General features: G+C 37.1%; 1 protein-coding gene and 1 pseudogene across 1 annotated transcript; one reads left to right on the top strand and one right to left on the bottom strand.

Annotated features, from left to right (window-relative positions):
• Positions 1-1145: 1145 nt before the first annotated feature.
• On the bottom strand, positions 1146-5732 carry LOC149044033 (tyrosine kinase receptor Cad96Ca-like; annotated as a pseudogene).
• Positions 5263-20684, top strand: LOC113667805 (fibroblast growth factor receptor 1-A). Its single transcript, XM_089208988.1, has 20 exons — positions 5263-5425; positions 5607-5969; positions 7458-7721; positions 8093-8356; positions 9234-9355; positions 10286-10350; positions 10465-10622; positions 11057-11083; positions 11394-11513; positions 11816-11837; positions 12496-12532; positions 12674-12992; positions 13327-13437; positions 13534-13724; positions 16607-16729; positions 16908-16978; positions 17817-17857; positions 18091-18187; positions 18772-18871; positions 19938-20684. Exons 1-20 carry the CDS (start codon positions 5344-5346, stop codon positions 20007-20009), a joined length of 2649 nt encoding a protein of 882 aa, XP_089065114.1. The 5' UTR covers positions 5263-5343; the 3' UTR covers positions 20010-20684.
• The last annotated feature ends 1687 nt before the right edge of the window (positions 20685-22371 follow it).

The raw sequence follows: 22371 nt of genomic DNA, 5'->3' as shown, positions 1-22371 counted from the left end.
AATTTTTTTAAGATTCCCAGACTGCAATGTTCCAACCAAGGGTCACACAAGATGGAGTTCCTTTCATTATCACTGAAAAGCGTGGCTATGATTTCATCAGGGCACTGACAGGCATGCAGCCGATAAGCAACGAAGAAAAAATTGTAAGGTGACCTTTGCTGCAGTTCTAAGAATAGGGGCAAATCATTGTTTTCACAGTTCTAACTTTTTTAGAGGCCATGTACACGTGGGAATAGAATGGCGGGATTTTACTGGGGCAAATATCTCTACGCTGACATCGCTGCTTTTTTTTTTTGGTATTCTACAATACATTTCTTTTAATTTACACCAATTTTCTTTGCACTTATTTCAATGTGATTGTAGGTGGTGCGTAATTTATCTACAGTTTGTATTTATATACTTTAGTTCAACCTCCCTCTCTGGAGGTTTATGTTCAGTGTCTGCATTCGGAAGGGTTCAGGTTTCCTCCTCAGATAAAAAGGGAGTTTTTCCTGACCGGAAGGATAAAATACGTTCAGCTGTAAGACTAGTTTGATTGAAAATAAGCTTCAGTAAATTTCATAACTATTTGGCTTTTTTTTTTACTTTTTTTACAGAAGAAACGGGTGAAGAATATTTGTGAAAATCAAACCGCGTAATAAAACTTATACTTTGTACACAGCTGACTTTATATGGCATGAAGGCACTCAGCCAATTTTTTTCTATTTTCTTATTATTTCAAACAACCGTGGCGTTCAGAGCGGCATCCCATCAATCTAAATTAATGGATTCTTTTTCTAAAAGGTATTGTTACAATAAGCAGATATCGAGGCGTGTGAACTAATTTCACTAACTAAAGGCTCCTTACCTCTTAGAATGGTGCTGGGTATGGAACCCAGGACACAAAGTTTTAAAGCGAGCACGCCTTCTGTACTTCATATGTTAAGGAATAAATAAAAAGTATGTAATGATTGGGAAAGTGCAACTTTTGATAATATTTCGCTTCAAATAGAAGTTATTGAAAATGAATGGGCTTTGAACCAGAATTAAAAAATAACGACTGACTTCTCCAACCTTGTGAGCTCTCTGAACATAGTGATCAATTCCCTGAACATTTGTGGCAAAGCACCCTAACAGCCAATCAAACAATGACAACGTGTGCTCGACTACACTGGTAAATCCTCGACGTTTGGATACAACTGGTTGTCGTACATTTTCATGTTGATCAGCTTCTGCATAAAAAAATAAAATGTGGGGAAAATGTGAAATTGGATGGTTTCCACAGTTACGTCATGAGAATTAATCAAAATAAGCTCAATATTAGAATTAGGTAAAGTATACTATTGACAGCTGCAAAGCATTTGACATGCTGTTTCACTTAAACTTTACTGTGAATTTTTCACAATCATCCAATCCGTTATTATTCAACCAGCATAAACAGTTGTCATCTGAAATTTTTGATTTGCTTATTTTAAGAGACTCGATGGAGAATAACACCCGAGAGAGAGGATTATCAAAAATTCCTGTCGTGGAACCCTTGTGACACGACACAAAAGAAAAAGGTATTATACCAATAAATAGAGATCAATAGGTGCTCTTCGGACATCTGAATAAATCATTACTAATTTGGAGAGAGCACGCAGCTAAGCTTTCATTCTCTCTTACATGAAAGCAAAGACATAGGTTATTATGTTCATCATGATTTCTTAAATCAGTGAATGTTGGTCTCACATCCGGATCATTTTGCCAGCTGCTCGTCATGATCTAGTACCTGAAATTGATATATCTTTAATAAGACCACCATTTATGGGGAATAGCTGCCCAGGATTCTTATGGTACGGATCAAGCTGAAAACAGGAAAGTAAGCTTACGACTTATCATCCACGTGTTTTGGTTTGAGCATTCTGTATCCCTGCTGGAGTAAGTTTGCAATTTTTCTTCTATCCATTCGTAGATAAGGCAAACTGCCTGAAAAAGAATTACTTGGGAATCACACTGTTCTTGAGAGTGAAATTCGACGCTGTGCCTCCTGTTTCATTTGGCGAAGGTTAGATTTCCGCAGAAAAGATCAATTCATTTTGTCCATCTAGATAGATTGTATTGATTAATTTCATAAAATAATTTGAATAATTTAACAAAACAATCTATGAGTAAAGCATCATCAAAGAGTCAACAAATTCCACAAGAAGTTACCTATGGTAAAAATCTCGTAAAGGACAACTCCATAGCTCCAACTGCGAAGAGGCGAGAGAATTCATCGCCAAGAGAAACGATGAGATGTACTTATACGTCACTTTTAGTGGTATATTCACTATACAACAAGGCCTCATAAGCTGTCCACTTTAGTGGAAGACGACCCTAAAGATTTCAGCAGAAGTTGATTTATACGCTTTGGTGTATTGAGACGGAAAACATGAATGTGTCAACTTCACCACCTCAAAGACTGTGGAAAAAAATTATGCTGAATATCATGTAGCCATATACCCTCTCATCTTTCTATAACCTTTGTTTTCCGTTCATAAATATTCTCCTGCTGCACATCTCTGACCATCCCAAAATCTGTTACTTTACATGTTTCATTTTGCCCTACCAACACATTACGGGTTGCAAGGTCTCGGTGGATGATTTAGAAAATAATTGACAATACAGAAGTGAAAATAAGTAAATAGGGGAAAAAGAACTGGAAAAAGGTTCAGATACCAAAATGGAAATGTCTAGCAAACATAATGTCATGCGTGTTCCCAATTTTCTCGGTGGTAAAAAGTGTAAGTTGTCACTACAACGTTTGCAGCGGGGAAAACAACTTCTTTATTGATTCAAAACGTAGACATTTCATTGAACGGTCTCATTACGATGATGAAATAAATCCATATTGTGAGCGGTTTTTGGAACCCATTCCTCTTCTGTTTTGGTACTTAATTGGTATTGGTTGTGTTTATGGTGAACATGTTAAAATAAGTTCAACGTCCTTCTTTATGTCTATACAGTACAAACCCGGAAAGCATTATTTCGATCATCTTTGAAGTAGTAAATGAAAATCAACAACCGAAATGGTGTGAGGGGAGACGAAAACAGTTTAAGTCGAGCCGGATAAGGTAACCTGCAATGGTGCACAAGGATTGTCGAACCTAACTTAAGACAAGAAAAGAAATGGGTGATAGCGTAAAAAATAGGAGGGCTGCCCTGCAGGCGTTACGCATACATTCGCACCTCTCACGCAGAATCGTTTAGAGAGATGAAATATACAGCAAAAAATAATCCTATCAAGACGCTACGCCTTAAAAGGATATATTATAACAAAATTTTGACTGATGTTTGTTTTATTGTTTCTTTTTTTGTTCAACTCACAAACTGTGAAGTCAGGTAACTCATTCCATCGGTAATTTGCCAAGCAAATTTTATGAGCTGCTGTGACGTCAAATTTGTTTGCGGTTTGATATTCGGGTCTTTGTAGTAAGTTTTATTTAATCCACAGTTCTTTCTCTGGTAATCCAGCAGATCCCCAAAAGGCACATATTCATTTAAAACCAACAGCGGCTCTGCAGAAATTAAGCAAGTTGAATGAAAAAACACAGTCAGTACGCTTTAGAATTGAGAAAAACGGCCGGAAAATTGAGTTACGGTCTCTTAAGAGGGTATAGACCAATTGTAGTCTATCAGTAAGCGATAGAACTTGTACATCAGACTGGTCAGTTCAGTCGGAAACATTGTCTCTACTTTCTCGATTCCTCTTTGTTAACCCAGAAAAAAAAATTAGTGCGGTCAACTATGCTTACAGATTTTTTTGTATTCGAATGTATTCCAATAATGGCTCAACACCGAAAAAATTGTCCCAAAAACCTGAAGCAAAATTATCACCGGTTAGATAGTCTTACGGAGTTAATTGTAAGGAAAATGCGTATGGCAAAATTAAACCGCCACAACCAAAGCATACCTGACTCGGTAATGCATCCCAGAAGTTTGATCACGTAAGGATGTGGTTTCAGCTGTTTCATTGTTTCAAGTTCTTTCCTCAAACCTCTTCTGTCGGATTAGCTAGGAGTTAAAAATAAAGTGTAAACTAGTAACGGAAATGATATGAAAAGTGCTAGAGAAACAACGAAAGTTCTGAAAACTTCAGTCCTTCTTCTTTCAGTTCCGTTTCCGGAACTGTGAGCTAAGGACTAAACACAGAAATAAAGGTTATGTATGCATAGATGTATGTATTGGAGCCACCGTGAACGGCTTAACTTTCCGTGTTTTATCGCGTTCTAAAGGATGGCGCTTCTTGGGGACCAAATATGCGATCAGTATTTTCTTTTGGATCGAGAAATCGGATGAACAATACTTTGCGACTCTCAATCTGTTCGAGTTAAGCACAAGACGGACCTTACTGCGATGCGAGAATATCGCACGATCTACTCGGAGTGGTGTAACATCTTTCAGGGCTTCTTTTATGTTTTGTAAGCGAAGCTCTTCGAACTCTTCAAACGGCCCAAAATCTGTTTTGTCTAATGGCTCATATTTCCTTAAACGTCCAGATGCCGCGGCGACATTCATTAGACGAGGATATCATTGAGAACAGTTCGCACTCCTGCCTTCCTACTTTTTCATGCTAGCTGGGTTCTCGAAGTCCTCCCAGGATTCTTTCTTTGTTGAGAATCTTCTTTTTTTTATCCTTAACTAGCCATAAACCATTTACACTTAGTTACGTTTACTGGCGTGTAATTAAAGTAATTGATTTAAACTTCAAAACACATATTTGTTTGGAAATGAACCGTCTTTTAAAGAGAATACAGGGTAGAAAACGATAAAAACGTCACCAAACTTGAGTAGGATTGACTATTTCCACAGTAGATTAAGTTGATTTTATTTTGAGGTTTAAAAAAGGTGTGATATCGGCGGGACACCATACGGGAAACACAGCCAGGGATCACGATGAAGACTTTTTAGTTTGCATAAATTGACGGACTTGGCTTTTTTTGACGTCGAATTGAGTGTACTAGAATCCCCGAGCCAATCATATGCTGTCGTTAGCATGCTATATTTTTAATGATGTCCTTGCTTGCGTACATCCTGATATGTTCCGCTTGACTACTATCCAATAGTCAAAACGATTTTACTTACCATTTGAGCATTTAACAAAATCCACAAACTAAATCGCACCTTCTAATTAATTGTATGAGCATCAAACATCATACCTGTAGATATAATCGCAAAAAAATTTATTTCAATTTTAGTCCGATATTGGAATGTTTGTTTGAATTATGTCAATTGAAGCTTAAAATTGATTTTTTCATCCTGACATGTGGCCACGCATGACCGATTTTTTCAACCTCACAACTGCACGTGTAATTTATTTGCTTTTAACCTTCGCGGCAAAAGATGTTGGAAACTTCAATAATCGTGTTTCGAGGCTGTTTTGGTTTTGCCTTACTCCTTATAGTTCTAAATCCACCACAAACTCGTACGTATCTATTTCATATACCTCAAGTTCCATTTTAATTCCTGGGAAGTTCTCTGTGGTCGTTTATCAATATGTTTTCAAAATAATTAAGGTTGCCGTTAAAGCAAATGGTTTTAATAGTAGTTTAATGCCTTTAGCATTCAGCATGGATGTATTGTTTCTTTACCTGATATCATTTCAGGGTCCGTTACGATTACAACCAAACCGCGCAATCCAACAGACGTTGTGGAAGGATTGAACAGTGGAAGAGTTCTACTTGTTTGGAAATTCACTCTTGATTCTAGCGAAAATTTGCAGAAAATTACCATCGGAAGAAGGAGACCCGATGGAAATCAAGTAACAACAATAGCTACGAGACCGGACGCTAATTCCTCTCTCAGTGTAGATGGTAAATTTAGAGTATTCTACAATGCAAAATCTCCGGCAACCCTAGTCTTAAAAAACGTGAGAAGAACAGATGATTACGTATACTGTCTTGAGATATTTTATTCTGATGGTATTGGCAACGGTCGGACGAAAACAGACGTTCGTGTTCGCGTGTTTGGTGAGTATGAAACCACTTCCCTTATCTTTGTTACTCATGCGGTTGAAATGGCTGTTTTTAAGTCTTCAGAGATAAAATTAGGAACGTATTTCTGTATTTCTAGGTATTCGTACTACATCAATTGCAGGGTTTCGTTAGAGATAATAAAGTGCAGTTGTTACGTTTCTTGATCAAGGGTTAAACCGCAACAAGAGAAAACCGTAGTGTCACAGGAGAAATCAGTGAATATTAGCTGTGGATGTTATAGCAACATAGTAAATATCTAACTCAGAAGGAATATATATAAGTGATGTTTCCTGATATTGGACATTAAATATTTTTTTGAATGACGTGGATGAGATGGAATGTAAATTTTCCCATTGCGTTGAACTATAAATATACTGCAAAGTAGAACACACGTCAGAGGTTTGCGTCAGTAGTGTGTGTGTTTTTTTTTTATTATTTTGAGAACTTTCTAAGTTCATGTACTAAAATTAACTCAATAATAATCCCTGCAATTTTAATTGTTTCCAAACTTTACAGAGCTATTTGCTGCTTTAATTTGGAGTTTGTGTACCGAGTGCCTCGGCGCCTCTATGATTTTTATCAACCAAGAGCACCAAAAAAAATTTTAGAGAGATTAGTAAGCATATCTTGTTTTGGGTGTGTTTACAACATCAACTTTAAATAGGGTTAACACTTTTAGGGTAATGGAAATGACGTCTCCAGTTACGCCTGTTGCTCAATTCCAGTCAACCAGTTGGAACTTAATTGTTTGCTTGTTTGTTTGTTTTTTGTAATTTAGTCATGGTTTCCAATTTTAGTATGCTGAAAGAAAATGAAATTAGGATCGGTAGCCAGATTTTATTTCATACCCTCAATGATGTTAAAAAATGATAAAACCTCAAAATAAAAGGCGATTCATAGCGACGTCCGCATGATGACGAATTTCATCTTCAGCCCAACGAAAGCTATTAGCGAAGAAGAATACCATGATAATACTATAACGGAAGCAGTAAGGTTTCTTCGCATGATTATGCTAGACTTGTATGCTACATCTGTCTTTTTCCAGATGTGCTAATGTCTCGACGCTAAGAAAAAAAATTCGATTGTGGTGAAATCGAACAAATAAAGGCAGGAACAACTAAAACGACCACACCATAATTCCTGATGCCCATAATCAGCTGTAATGAATACCATCTCTGACAATTTGAGACGAAATCGGTTATTCCTTGAAAGCCGGATGAAGGTTGCTTCAATAAAGACAGAAAAGGAAAAAAAAGGAAACGTCTAACCGCCTCTTTCTTGCGATTTTTTGACTGCCCACTAAATTGTGTTTCTTTACTAATTTAATTATGCATCAACCTTTGTCTGCTAAGCGTACTCAAAAGCCCTTTTCTCTGCTAACTCTTGCTGAAGAATATTCTTCCCGTGTCTGGTACTCTTGTGTGCATTTACTGAGAGAGTAGATATTTGTGTTCATTTTGCTTTTACTCCCTTCATTATCAGCCTCTCCAAGTATTACCAACGCGCCTATCGAGAGGGTACATGTAGAGGTTGGAAAAGATTTAACGCTAACATGTAATGCCTCCGGTGATCCCCAACCGAATATCACCTGGACCAAAGATGGCGTCCCAATGAGCTTCTCTAGTGACGCCTTTCATCAGTTTCGTCTTACTGACGTACAGAGCGAGGATTCAGGATCGTACAAATGTACAGCCAGTAACGGATACGGCAGTGATGCAACAACTGTTAGCAGAGTCGACGTAAAACGTGAGAACTGATGTAAAACCCAATTCATTGCTCTACCAATTAAGTTGGGATATGTTTCACATTGTTCCTTAGTGTGTTTTTAGCGTTGAGATGGGATTATCATTTTTCTTCTTCTTACAAAATGGTCTTAGAAAAAATCTCTTTTGTATCTTCCCCTCATTTCTTCGTTTCCCCCTTGAATCGGAGGTTCTCATTTCACATACAAAAAAGTGCCTCCTTAGTGGACATGACTGGGGCAGAATTTTTGAAGAATCCTGATATACGTTTTAATAAATCCAAAGCTCACCTTTCCGTCTCCTCTAAATTTATTTAGATGCGGACACGCCACACATTTATTTCATAGACTAAACAGTTTTTGGTGTCATATTTAGTACCGCCGAGAATAATCCTTCCTTCAGTTAGAGAGGCAGAGATCAAAATTGGAGATGATTTCGTCTTGGTATGCTACGCATCTGGTGACCCAACACCCAACATCACTTGGACTAGAGAGGGTTTCTCAGCGATTGAATCTATTGGTACCGGCAACTTTCTGCGACTTGTTAATGTGAGCAGAATGAGTGCAGGATTATACAAGTGTACAGCTGGTAATGGATATGGAAACAATGCTACCAGTCTCACCATAGTCAGCATTATATGTAAGTGTCTTATTTTGTTTGTGCTGGATATAAGTCTTAGTGATGCTAGTTGATGCGACGGAACTTCTGTGTATTTTGCTTTACATTGTTCACGACATACGAACAAATCACATCATGGAATATCTCCTTTTATGATAAGGTTCGGATATGGCACACGCTTTCATTAGTTGAAAGAGCTTGTTATCAGACTACAAAACACGGAGCTGGGCGAAAGCTATCACGCCATCTGCCAATTTGTGGAGTGTCTGACCATCACTTGGACTTCTCTCCGGCTTCTTTTTCGTTAGCCGGCAAGTAGCAACAGTAGAACCTAAAAATGGTTTTTAAACATCCCAAGCGCCGTAATTGACGTTATTATAACACGAGGAGGGACGAAAAACATCAAAGAAGAAACGAAATAGACTGTCCAAGTTTTAAAGTTTTTACGCTCAGTGAGATTGTAAGCTTACGTAAAGTGTATATAGTTTCGTGTTCAAAAACAAACAGAACAAAACAAGAATAACGAAAAATATAAGCAAACTGGCGTAACTGTTAAAATTTACACAAATAATGATGGTTTCTGAGCTACTTCGGTCATGTTGTGTTCCATCGCGGCTAGTTCATCATGGCGATCTCCGGTGGCCACAAGTGTTACCACGTGCAGAAATTGTGGCAAGAGATCGTCTTATTTAATAGACACATTGCTTTTTTGCAATTTTTGTGACTTCCTGTCTCAGTAATCCGAAATGTATTATTAATACTTTCGATGAACTCTAAGAAATCTATGAAATTGCTATTGGGGAATTTATGCAATAATGTTTTGAAAAGAAATGGAAACGCTCATACTCTATCTCGACATAGATACAATATGTAAATTTTTGCAATTTTTGTGTGACAGGTGGCGAAAAATGTGAGCCTCGCAAAGTTGGACTAACGCTCACAAATGAAACGTGGACGCAGTCTTTATTAAACCGGGATTCTATTGAGTTCAAGACCTTGGAATATAACATTTTGTCCGCAGTGAGTACGAAGTAAACGATATAGAGGTTAGGCCTAACGTCTTTTTAGCGATCCCGTAAACGTTATCATCAAACCCACTAAAGAAAGGTTTGAACGTCATTTCATGGTCATAGCGTTCGATGCGAAGTCTTTCTTAAACCATGAGCTACCTCTCTTTCTCGGATCAGTAGCTGATTGCATGATTCATAGGAAAGAAGTCATTAAGTTACGTCTGTGTCGATTCAGTCATTTCCCTTCTTGCTTTTGACACTTGCGGGATTCCAGCTGGGAAAGTGGGGCTGTTTCTAGTCTAGAGTCTCACCTGAAGAAGCTTCTTTGGGGAAATCAGTAGATGACATCCCAATACGCTGCCAAGAAGTAGACCGATCGAGGCTAAGCTAGAGGTGGGGAAACAAAAGGTTTTGGCGGCATTGAAATTTGGGTGTGAACTTATCTCGCTTTGATTAGGTTGGCTGCGAAGACACGATAGATAAACTTGTGCATGTTTATAAAGGTACTCTTGTGCAATTGATGGAATACAGTATTACCTCAGTCACTTTAATAGCTGCTCATTGCAAATAAATCTTCCTTTAATACAGCAGGTAATTTAGTGTTAACAACTGGGTTGAAAACGTAAATTAGCCACCGTAAAGGGTAAAAAAGCTGACGTTTCGAGCGTTAGCCCTTCGTCAGAGCGATGGACGAAGGGCTAACGCTCGAAACGTCAGCTTTTTTACCCTTTACGGTGGCTAATTTACGTTTTCAACCCAGTTGTTAACACTAAATTACCTGCTATACTCTCCCACCGACGCAGCACCACAGTTTCTTTAGAAACTTACCCCTTTATTCCTTTAATACATTTCTATATCATTCACTCTTCTATTAGACAAGGTTCTCATTGCTGTATATGTCAACACACAACTTGAACAATAATCCATTCCGTGTCTTTAGATCTGGAATGTTTACGCGCAACAGTCTGGAAAGGAGCTTTACAAGGTGACAGTTGTGGAATTTAGGTTGGTACATTCTCTTTTGTTCTTGGACCGGTTTTCCATAAAGGAACTTTAACGTTATATCGCTCTGTTAGGAATAGAAATCGTATTCTTATTTCCTTTTTAATTCAATTTTAGGCCTGGTAGTGTCGTTGCCATTGTTAGGCTTATGTTTGGAAAAGGGGCGACTGATCCTTTGAAACCAATCCAAGATGAAATTTCGGATGGAAGATTGTCTTCTCTAAAAGTCAATGCTGTATTGGATGTGAATCCAAAGGATCCAGCTACAGCAACAAGTACACAATAATACTCCCTTAAAACCTTTTTAGTTTTCTAGGGGAAGTCGGTTAGTAGAGTTTGCCAGGTGTGCTAGCTGTATCCAAGTGCATTAACTGTGGTGTACTCGTATCCAAAAACAAGCAAAGAGTTGTCATTCTAGACGAGAACGTACGAAGCTTATACACTTCCTTTTCTAGAAAGCTTTTTAAAATTTGACTGTCAAACAAGATATAAACGAACAGAGCTACAAGTTAAAAAGAAAGACCGAAACGAAACCAAGCAAACTGATATACCTTTTTGAAATAAGGAAGACGCAAAGCTATTTTAAGATAAGTGACAATTTTTTTCACCATGAATTATCGAGAACCTGTCCTTAGGAAACAAAACTTTCTACAATTACCATCAGAAAAGTTAAAGCTTATAGTTAATGGTTACTGTCTTTGTTCTGTAGAAAATCAGACGGAAACTTCGAAAGCAGGTGAGTGATATTTTGTGTCATTTTTTCGGTTTTTCAGTTTTTAAAGCCGATGCACTCAAGTAGGCTTTTCATGCCATGCTACCTGATTAAATGCGCATCAATGCCTCTTCTCTTTGGTTAATATTACGTTGCGTTTTAGAGATTTCATCCCTTAGGCATATATAAACATTTTTCATTGATAAGAGAATACAGATATAGAATACAGATATTTTTTTAGGCTGTAACACCTTAAGTACAATTCCACTGCAATATGTGTGGCATGAACAACCATAAACGTCGCTTTATTTAAAATAGATCGTTAATTTGTTAGGTTTCGATTGGCTCAAGGAGGGAACCATTCTTCATGTTGTGTATTCAAGTGTCATTTTTGTCCTTTTGGTGATTTTCTTTGTGGTCGTTATCTTGTTATGGAGGAGGCGTAATAATCCAGGTACTCCTTTATACGCTTTGAAGTGTGCTGTTGTGTGATTTGTTTGGTGAACTCCTTCAGTGTTTGGTTTCTTGTTCTCTGATTTTATTGGTTTTTGTTTACCTCAGTTAAATAAGTTAGCATGTGACAAACGTAATACATTACTGATGAAAAAGCCTTTTGAGGTTATTTAAAAATTCAGGTCACAGAGGTATCCGAGACCTTAGGGCTGTCTTTTTTAAGTAGACTTGAGAGAAATAGTCTGCTACCAGTTTTGCTTCAGTAATGGATAAATTTAGGATACTGATTTTTTTGTTTCGTAGGTCCTTCGACTGAAAATGCGAGGTAGGTACAGACAGTATTATGTTTGTATCATGGTGTTTTGTAGTTTCTAGATGCAATCATATATTTGCAAACATCTCGCTGAGCATGCTCACTGACGGAGAGAGCTCATTAGATAATCTCAAACAACGCGGACGGTTGGATTTGAGTAAAAAAGTTGGAATTTTTGGGCAGAAATTTGAAATTGAATTGGTTTATTGTTTGTTGTGGGCAAGAAATCAGATTGTACCATAAAGTGTCAGGGGGCATGTGTAATATTTTCAGTATTTGAAAATTTACTTTGCTTATGTATTCCCAATTGGAATGAACTAAATAACGTGTAAAGCTTCACTCGAGGATTTGTTCATGTAGTGGAATATCGCTCACTCGACTTCTATCAGTTCGAACTTTCTGGCTAACTCAAATTGAAAGTAATTTACATCGATGTACATTTTTCACTCAGTTACTATCTATGGACTTGATCGCCCAGGTATCTCGCATAATGTTAGTTTTCATTACGGCTAAAATGAATTTTTTTCAGTTCGTTTTGGTTGTTTGGCCCCTCATTTTGATTAGTGCTGGGTATTGTTATTACTTTTAAGAAAGTAACGACTCCGCGTCAAGTTCTACCACTATGCTGCCCATATTTATATAAAAAATGTTCATTCTGGATTTTTTTCAGTTGCCGTTATCATCGCAAAAATGCTACGGATAATCAGGTAAATATGGAGAATTTTCGATGGAAAGAGATGAAGTTTCCAAGTGCCTTGTTGTTATCAGACTTCATGATCACTTGTCAGGTGTTTTGTTACAGTCACCGTTGCATTTTGTTTTCGTCATTTTTTTCACTTCGCTTTTAGGATCAAGGGAACCCAGTTCAAGCCAGTGAAGCATACGTGAATATCTCCGAACGTCTGATTTTGAGCGAAGAGGAAACGGTAGTTATTCAATCGTCGCCATCAAGTAACGCAGTACCAAGCAGAAGACATCAAATGGACTCTGAGTATATGTCCATTAAGGGAATAACAACAAAGTTCAAGAAATGGGAAGTAAAACGGGAAAATGTTCAAATCTCGAGAGTTATTGGAAAGGGTGCTTTCTGTCAGGTTGCTAAGGCAACTGTATCAGATATTAATGGAATAAAGGGAGCAACAACTGTGGCAGTTAAAATGCTGAAAGGTATGTTGCGGAGACAAGTAGTTGGTACCTATCATTTAAATCGTAATTACAGAACAGATTATCAATAAATCAACAATTTTTAACAAGGAAAAAAGCGAACTTTGAAAAACATACATGGCAAAGCGGCTCTTTCCTGTTGGGATAGTTTGTTGCGTACTCTAAGAGTGGCATTCCTTATTCGTACGAGAACATTTCGTATGAGCACATTGTATTCTATGTAACTACAAGTCTCAAACGTGAAAATGAATCAGTAGAAGAGACGTCATCTGGCTTAACTTTTATACACCTCCTCACATGTTTATGTGTAATGGCAGTTTTTCTTTGTTTTTGATAGAAAATGCCCCGGATAATGACAAGAAAGATCTACTGTCAGAGCTGGATTTGATGAAGAAACTGAGGCCTCATCCTCATGTCATTAAACTGATGGGATGCGTCACTAAAACTGGTAAAATAGGAAAAAGATATTGATGACACTTTTGTTTGTTCCGTCAAATCTGAATTTTAGTTAAGTTCCATGTTAAAACAAAGGGTTATTTTGCAGATCCTTTGCTTGTTCTGATTGAATACATACCTTATGGTGATCTGTTGGGTTACCTAAGGAAGAGTCGTGGCCTAAATGACACATACTTTAAAGATCCGGATGTTAAACCTGAGACCAACCTAACCTCAGAGCAACTGATACAATTTGCCCTGCAGATTGCTGATGGAATGAACTTCCTTTCTGCTAACAAGGTATTCACGAAGCGTGTGTCAGTGTAGCACCTTGTTTTCCACTCTGAAAAAGTGTTAGGTCGTAGCAAAACTCTGCTCTGAAGGATGATTTGGAAGGTAAAAGTAACCCCTCGATGCTAATGAACCATAAATTCTCGGATTATGGCGAAATTACCTGGTTTGTCATGTTTATCAAGGATGAATTGTTTTGCAGAATGATAACCCATACGGGCACGTACTTGTTTCACTCCCCTCTTTCCCAGTGCAAAAAAGGGAAAAACAACATGTAAAGAAAATATTATTCCTTTCGTCGCAAGCGTAAGACTGAGAAAGAAATCCAAGTCCTCTATCGCATCTAATGTATGGAGTTAGATCGGAGCTATGTAATTCTCATTTCCTGTCCCCAAACCTCCTCGTCATGTCGTCAGAAGTTTCTGTTTCTCGTGTTATCTTCGTGGCTTGTCTAATTTCGCTTCTTGAGTCACTCCACATTTCGTGGCGTCGAAAGGTAATTTGTGTCGTCGAAAAGTAATTCCTGTCGTAGCAGTCACTTCTTGTGACCAGCGGTAAGCACGTTCTTAATTGTTATGTTGTGTATCGTCTCTTTCTGTGAAAATGTCCTTCAGCACACTGAATTATCATTCAACTAACTTTAACTCTTTTTTTTTTAAGAATGCCATTTCTAATGTTACTTGAACGCTCGAAAGTGTACTGTTTCAGTAATGACCGCAACGAAATTGATTATGCTTTGTACTAGATGGATCATTTTCTAACGTTGGGCATTCAACGTTAAATCGTTTGGAAAGGCACTTATATTGCTTGCATTGATCGATCTGATTGTCATGGACTAGACCTTAACATCAAAGCTGTAGATATTATTCATGGCTTGTTTTTAAGAATTTCTGCTCGCTGAAAAAAGTTTGAAATATAACAATTTTTAAGCAAGAAAACAGAACAAATTTTGGAGATGAAATGAGTGAAACAACTAAATAAGCTATGCGTATACACTAGTATGATCAAAGGTGGAATGAGCACGTGAAATGGTAAAATTTGTCGGCAGTCTAGTATCACAACCTAGCCCTAAACTTAGAACTTTTGAACATTAGGATTAGGGTTAGGGCTAGGGTTAGGGTTAGGGCTAGGGTTAGAGGTAAAGGCAAAGTTAGGATGGCATAATCCACAAAAATTACGCCATTCAACCCGTCATGCCATTCCGCAAACTCATTCTTCCTTCTATCCTTACCTTGTGTAAACATTATTTTGATGTTCATCACAAATTCAAATTAACTGCAACAGAACTAAATAAAAGTAATAATGTAACTAGTTTCATTAATAGTTAACAGTTCTAGCATTCTCCACAATGCATGCTTGGCGGGGTCCAAAATCTATATGGCCTCTGAAACTGTTTTAATTTCAGCAATCAGGCCGATGAATATATATTTTTTTCATCATATATGGGGAGAGACATTATTGTGTTGGTCGTTGACTATCAATTTCATAACTTGAACAACACAGCAGTGGTGTGTACCTCTTATTCACAAGTCAAGAACATGCAAAATTTGAAAAACAAGTGAGGCAGTTTTACAGCCTTCAATAACATAAATATTTTGTTTTGAATGCCTTCATCTGCTGTATCCAATGAAACAAAGCCTAGACAATACCAAAACCAAAACACTCCTTTAGCATTGAGATACCAGCCTTGGTCATTGATTCAAGGGAGTTGATATGATGAGGCAAATGCAAATGCAAGTCACAAGTTGAAGCACTTGGCCGACATTTGCAGTTTTCTGGACATTCAAAAACAAAAGAGAGCATGATGGGTGTTTGGAAGCCAAGGGCTGGTTTTTGCTGACAACCGGTAATTAATTTTAAGATATCCTCAACAGAAAGTTGGCATTCAGGAATTCCTGAATGTACAGTATGAAATCTACCTTGAGAAATTTTCTTTAGTTGTGTTGCATAATTACTGCAATTCAAAAAAGAGCTTAAGCTCAAGCCAGAAGTTGTCGTTAGAATCTATTAGTTGATTCACACAAATATTCAAAGAGGAAAGCAAAAAGAGTTGAATATACGGGCATTCGTACAGTGTAGATATATATGTGTTGACGTCAAAAACGCAGATAACTATATGCCTCTATCAAAAGGTCAAGAAAGTGATCAAACACAGTGCTTTCCAAACGGTTTAACATTGAATGCACAACGTTAGAAAATGATCCACCTGGTACAAAGCATAGTCAATTTCGATGCGCTCATTACCGAAACCGGTACACTTCCAACGTTCGCACAACATTAAAAGTGGCATTCTTCAATTAACGTTAGTTGAATGAGAACTCAGTGTGCTAAAGGACATTTTCCCAGTAAGAGGCGAGACACAACATAACCATTAAAGACGTGCTTACCGCTGGTCACAGGCAATGACTGCTACGACACGAATTACGTTTCGACGCCCGCGATATGTGGAGTGACTTAAGAAGCGACGTCAGACACGCCACGAAGATAACACGTGAAACAGAAAATTCTTCCGACGACATGACGAGGGAGTTTGGAGGACAGGAAATGAGAACTATATAGCTCCACGAAGTATGAATCGACGACACGAACAAAGGATGCCAATTTTGTCCCCCATCTTACTCCATACTAGTAGACGAACTACCGACCCATAGAAAACTCTTTGGTGAGCAAGTTAAGTCCATTTATGACAACGTTCCGCATACTTTTAGGATCAGTCATGTTGAAAGTGTCGTGTGAAAGTAAATTTAAAAGAAAGATGGTAAATTTCCAGCTCTGCCGTCGATTAGAGAAAGTTTTTGGTTTTTGACAATTGGATGACCGAACTCAGAACTTACCGATTTTCCTGTTCTGAATGGCTCCATTTTTAAAATTACATTACATCCATGTGTCAGATCATCCACCGTGACTTAGCGGCCAGAAATGTTCTTGTTGGAGAAGGAGAGAAGTGTAAGGTTACAGACTTTGGAATGGCGAGGAATGTTAACCAGGATGATATCTACAACAAAACAAGTCGGGTAGGAAACTGAGTTACTCCCTTTTCTCTTTTAACTCGCCTCCATTTTAGAAGAGTTTTTTTCGCTCTTACATCAATTTCTACTTAGGATGTCGTACTTTGGAAAGTTCACCAATTCTCCCCTGAATGGAGGAAGAAATCGATATGGATTTAATATTTCTGTTGTGTGATTTGAACAGGGCCGTCTGCCAGTAAAGTGGACCGCCTATGAGGGTTTAGTATATGGAAAATACACAACACAAAGTGATGTGTAAGTATTCCCTCCTTTAAGATACTCTAAACATAGCCATCTTTGTATGACTCGACTCCAGGTGCGGATTTTGGTCATTCTTATTTCTAAGAAGTCCTACAATGCACGCAGATTCAAATATCTTTTTATTTTCACTTCCACTTTCATTTTGTCACAAAAATTTCGCTAAGGTGAAGTTAACATTAGCACTTAGGTTTGACTTGAGCAAACGTTCACCACAAACGGGATCACAAAGATTTTATGCTGTATTCTGAAAAGAAATGAGCTCAAAATTACCGGTATCCCTTTAACCATCGCAAGCATACCTCTTACTAGGTTAGTTCTCCTTCCTGTTTAGCTTCCCAGATAATGCGTTTTTTTGTCGTCATTTGAATCACCATGCTTTCTAAAAAATGATTATGGAGACTATCTAGCGGCCTTAAAGGATGCTGGCAAATAAGATTGACGAAAATCAGTTGATTTTGAAACTCATGTCGTTTGAGAACTTATCTCAGCAGGGAGCCTGAATTTTTTGCGTAGTTAAAAGAGCTATACTTTGCAGGAACTCAAGTTGATAGCCAAGCTGGTCGCTCATTCTTGAACCATGTTTAAACATTAATATATAAAGACTTAACCTCTTTCCTGTCTCGACTTATTCATATTTCTTTTTTAAGACTTCAGGCTACGTGCAAAATCGCATAATAGATCTTGGCCGATGATGTCGGGACCACTGATTAAAATAAAATCTGTTTTCTAAGCAGCGAGAAAGTTAAAATCGCGAATTATCATATTTTACTTGACTCAGAGTGCTTCGCTGCCTCATGCATTTCATTGCTTTTTCCTTTTTTGTCATTTGCAGGTGGAGTTTCGGTGTTGTTCTGTACGAAATATTTACTGTAGGTACGTCTGAATTTAGCAAATATATAACAGTTTTATCGTTAAAACAAAACACTATTTTGTATTGACCGGGGAAGAGGGGATAGAATTACCGCAGTTTTTAAGTACGTTTTGACGAGGTTGATATAGTGAGGCTCGTGCTAAGACAATGAGTCCTGGAATGTCAAGAAAGTTACGTATGTGAATATTATTCTTGCCTCATTACTTTTGTTTAAGCGTTCATTTTATGTCCATAGGTGGATCTCCTTACCCCGCGATTAACGCTCGCGAAATTGCAAAGAAACTTCAGCAAGGATACAGAATGCCAAAACCTAAACATGTTGATGAACAGCTGTAAGTGTTCTGCTGCTGTTGTTTTTAATCCTTGTTACCACAGATAGCAATGAGAGGTATAAGTGTTTGATGTCCTGTCATTAATTTATGACCATTCAGCTGAATCAACACGTTTTGGTATGACTCATGCCATCATCCATACTGTTACAGTAAGTTAACCGGAAACGAGACATGCGCGCGCGCAAGTTTAACATTTGGAAGTTTTGGTATTTGATGGTTTGGTATTTAGGTTTGGTACTGTGATTTCTAACACTGCCATTTGATTGAAATTGATATAGTAATTTTTAATGTAACGTGTGAAAACTAAGTAAACGGATACGACACAACGGACTGAAGATGGCACGTGTCACGCTGAAACATGTCTTTAAAAAAGTTTAATCGAAAGTTTGAAATTTGTTTTATTTGACCAAGTAGGCTTTGAAAATGCCAACGAGTTAATACCTTGTGCAGTGTAAAAATCATAGATGTCTGTGTTTATACAGCAAAATCGCGAGATCTCAAGATGTAAGCAAATCCGAAAACTAAATCTCGGAGTTAAGATTCTTAATATTATTGTAGATGTTATATTTATCACTTGTCTTTAGTTACCAGATTATGGTCCAGTGCTGGCAGGAAAATCCAAACGACAGACCGACATTCCCTTCACTCAAAGACATTATCACTCGTATGTCTAAAAACAAAAATGTGAGTGAAAAATTACGTTTTTCTTTAGCCGTAATAGTAGATTATTAGGTAGAACTATCATTTAAATGTATATGTTTTGAAAGCCTGTGTATGTTTCTACTTAGATATCTTAGGATTTAAACCAAAGAGATACATGTTGTATATGGTAGTCACGAAATCTGGGTGATAATTCAAAAGGAAATTAACGGCTCGCATATTTCCCGCTTGTGACCCTCCCCTAATAATCCCCGTTTGAATTGTGCGGGATTAACTTTCTTCTCTAAAACGGATGACTTGTTGCATGTATTATTATAAGTATTATCATTGTTGTTGTTGTTATTATTATTATCATTAGTATTAGTATTGTTATTATTACTGTTATTATTGTTATTGTTATTATTATTGTTATTATTATTGTTATTATTATTGTTGTTATTATTATTATTAGTATAGGTAGTCACATGATTTCGAGTGCAATTTTGAATAAACAAGAATGAATTAATTTTTTTGCAAAGACTAACAAATGCTCGTTGGGCTCGTGCAATTTGTGGTCTTTAAAAAATTTACAAGTGCTTATTTATTCAAAATTGCACAAGAAAAATCATGTGATTAAGTATTAATAATATATGTGAAAAAATACAAAATATAGCTTATCATAATTATGCGGAAGCAAAGCACGCGCATCAAGTGCAAAAAATAATTTATTCAAACCCTGCCAGTGACTTTGTGCGTTCGGTCAAAACAAACGCGCACGATCAAAACAATAATATGCAACGATATTTTCACATATTTAATGCGCAAAAAAGCCCAAAGTCCGGCTAAACAGTTCAAGGAATTGTTCAGTCTGGTTTGTTACTTCTTTGCGCTGAATTAACCCTCTTCTGCATTGAATTACCTGAAAACTGCATTTATCTAAACCAATCAGAACTAAGTAATTTTTTTATGTATCCTAAAAGTACCAGTATCATCATCATCATCATTACCATAACTTTTTATAATTTTACATCCTTCTCTTCCATATGTTAGACTTAGAACCATATTGACACACACTAATGTCAAAGTATTTTTCTTTCCTTTTCGTATTCAGGACACTTATTTCAACATGAGAGAGTATGATACCACCCTTTATGCGAATGTCGATGACCTATCTATGGAATGAACGAAGACAATCAGTTGCAACGTATCATAGAGGGAGGGGATCAGTTTGAAATATTCTTAGCAGTCTGTAGAGTATGGTTACAGTTGCTTTGTCCATCTTGCTTCAGTCTGGTTTTGAAGTTGACTCATCTTTAATTAACGTTCATTGTGCACTTGTTTTTGTTTGTTTCCTTAAATTTAGTGTCAAAATACCAAATTATTCCTCAATATGTTTTGGCAGTTTTTAAACAAAAATTCAAAATCTCAAATTAACTTTTGTCTTTGCTTTATCTACTTGTAAATCTATAACGAGTTTGGTGACCTCTATTTCTCATCCTTGAACGGCATTCAGCATATTAAGATAAATCATTCTACAAATTTTTTAAAAACATTTCAGAGCCTGATCAAGTTTTCATTATTTAGGGTGGATTTAAACGTTAATTACAAACATTTTTGAACCTAGCACTACAATTGGTAAAAGTCTTTTAATGGTATGAATCATAAATTTAATTTTTTAGAAATATGCAGTCAGTTTTTTTTTCACTGATTCGATACACGACCCTACAAGCAAATAGTATTCAGACTATCAGCTTTAAATAAAGATTATAATGATATTGTTTGTGGTCTGTGATCTGCTTAGAGAACAGATGCAACATGGAAACTATTTGTTATCCACTAAAATTAAAATGTTTACACATTAACCTGGAATATAATTTTTTTAGGGGAGATAAATACTTACATTGAGAAACGACCAGGCAAATGAGTAATGGTTTTCGGGCGAGTTAAATGGCTTAAACGGAAGAGATAGGCGAAGTACTATTCACCTCCCAGCAGTCAAAGAGGAACAAAGTAACCGTTTCGAGGAAAGTATTTCATGAAATGAGGTTGTTGTTCATGATTAAGGGTGTGAAATCAAACTTACCGTAAATTATATTTGTTTGATGTTCTGAAATAACAACTTTCACACACACACACACACGCACACACGCACACACACACACATGACTTATCTTAACTACTCGGCATCACAATAATAGAAACCCTTATCTCATGGGTTCACCTCCCTTACGGGCCTGACTTTTTCAGGATTTAGTTTCACTACTGCTTAAGGTAGCGTTCATTACTGCGAATATCGCTCTCTTCTTTTTTTTTTTTTTTTTTTTTAATAATCCGTCGTTTAAACATGTTATGTTTAAACATATGTTATTCATATATACGTCACTTCACGGGTTTATCACATACTATCAAAACCAACAACTCCCAGTTGGCTTGTTCGCTAAGTTGGAAGAGCACTGCACCGATAGCGCGGTACGGGTATACGGGTGGGTGATAAACGCAGTGCAAGGATATTGGCTGAATTCATTTTGAGGTCCATAAAATCGTAGAAAAAAAAAAAATAAAAGGAACGAGGCTAATATCCAGCCATCTTGACCGAGTAACAAATAAAAAGGCCTTTGTTCTGTTCTGTTATAAAGTACTCGGGAAGAGGCTAGAGCACGAAAGAAGTGTAGGGGGAAACACGAGACGTAATCGAATGTTTCTCCCTACCTTTTGAGGGATTCTTTACTTGTTTTATAATAAATAATCCGTCAAATTCCCCTCGCATTTCTTTCTGTTTTCAAAACATATAATTTTCAAAGCGAACAAAAGTGTTGTCAGCATATTTTATACTCTCCTAAAACCCGCTTAAATAATCCAATCAAAAAGTTTGCTAGAATGGTTCAAATAATCTGATATGTTGAAAAAAACTAAAGCTGTCAAAAATGTCAACGCATTAAAGTTCACAAACTGGAAAAATACACAATCTGAAATAGTTCGGCAGGTCGAATTCAACACATTTTGCTTTTGTTCAAGGCGTTTGTTTTATGAATAAACGCTAGTCGAATTCACAGGAACATGAAGATTGCTCGGGGTGACAGCACCGTAAAACTAGGCTGCAGTGACTGATGTGGCCTCCCACTCAACGCACTGCAAGGATAACAGAGCAAGTTCTTAGTTCACTTAAAAAAGCGGACGATGTAATTTCTGAGGCTTGCTTCACGGCGATGACTCATCACCATGATGAGCTAGCCGCGATGGACCACAGCATCAATATAGTCGCCCTAACATCCTTAATAAGTATAAATTTTAAACAGTAATGCTGGTTTGGATATCTTTTTTTCTCATTCCTGCTTTATTTTATTTTGTTTTTGAACACGAAACTTATGATATACTATACAAGTGTTAGCTGTGTTTGATTTTTATTGCAGCACGTAAGCTTACAATCAAACTGAGTGTGAAAACCCTCAAAACTCGGACAGTCCATTTTGTTTCCTCTTTGGAAATTTTCTTCTTTCCTCACGTTACAATAACGTCAATTACAGCACTTGGCGTGTTTGCAAACG

Source organism: Pocillopora damicornis, chromosome 6 (assembly GCF_964200805.1).
Source record: "Pocillopora damicornis chromosome 6, jaPocDami1.2, whole genome shotgun sequence".
NCBI classification, from domain to species: Eukaryota; Metazoa; Cnidaria; class Anthozoa; order Scleractinia; family Pocilloporidae; genus Pocillopora; species Pocillopora damicornis.
This window is presented reverse-complemented; position numbering and strand designations above follow the sequence as displayed.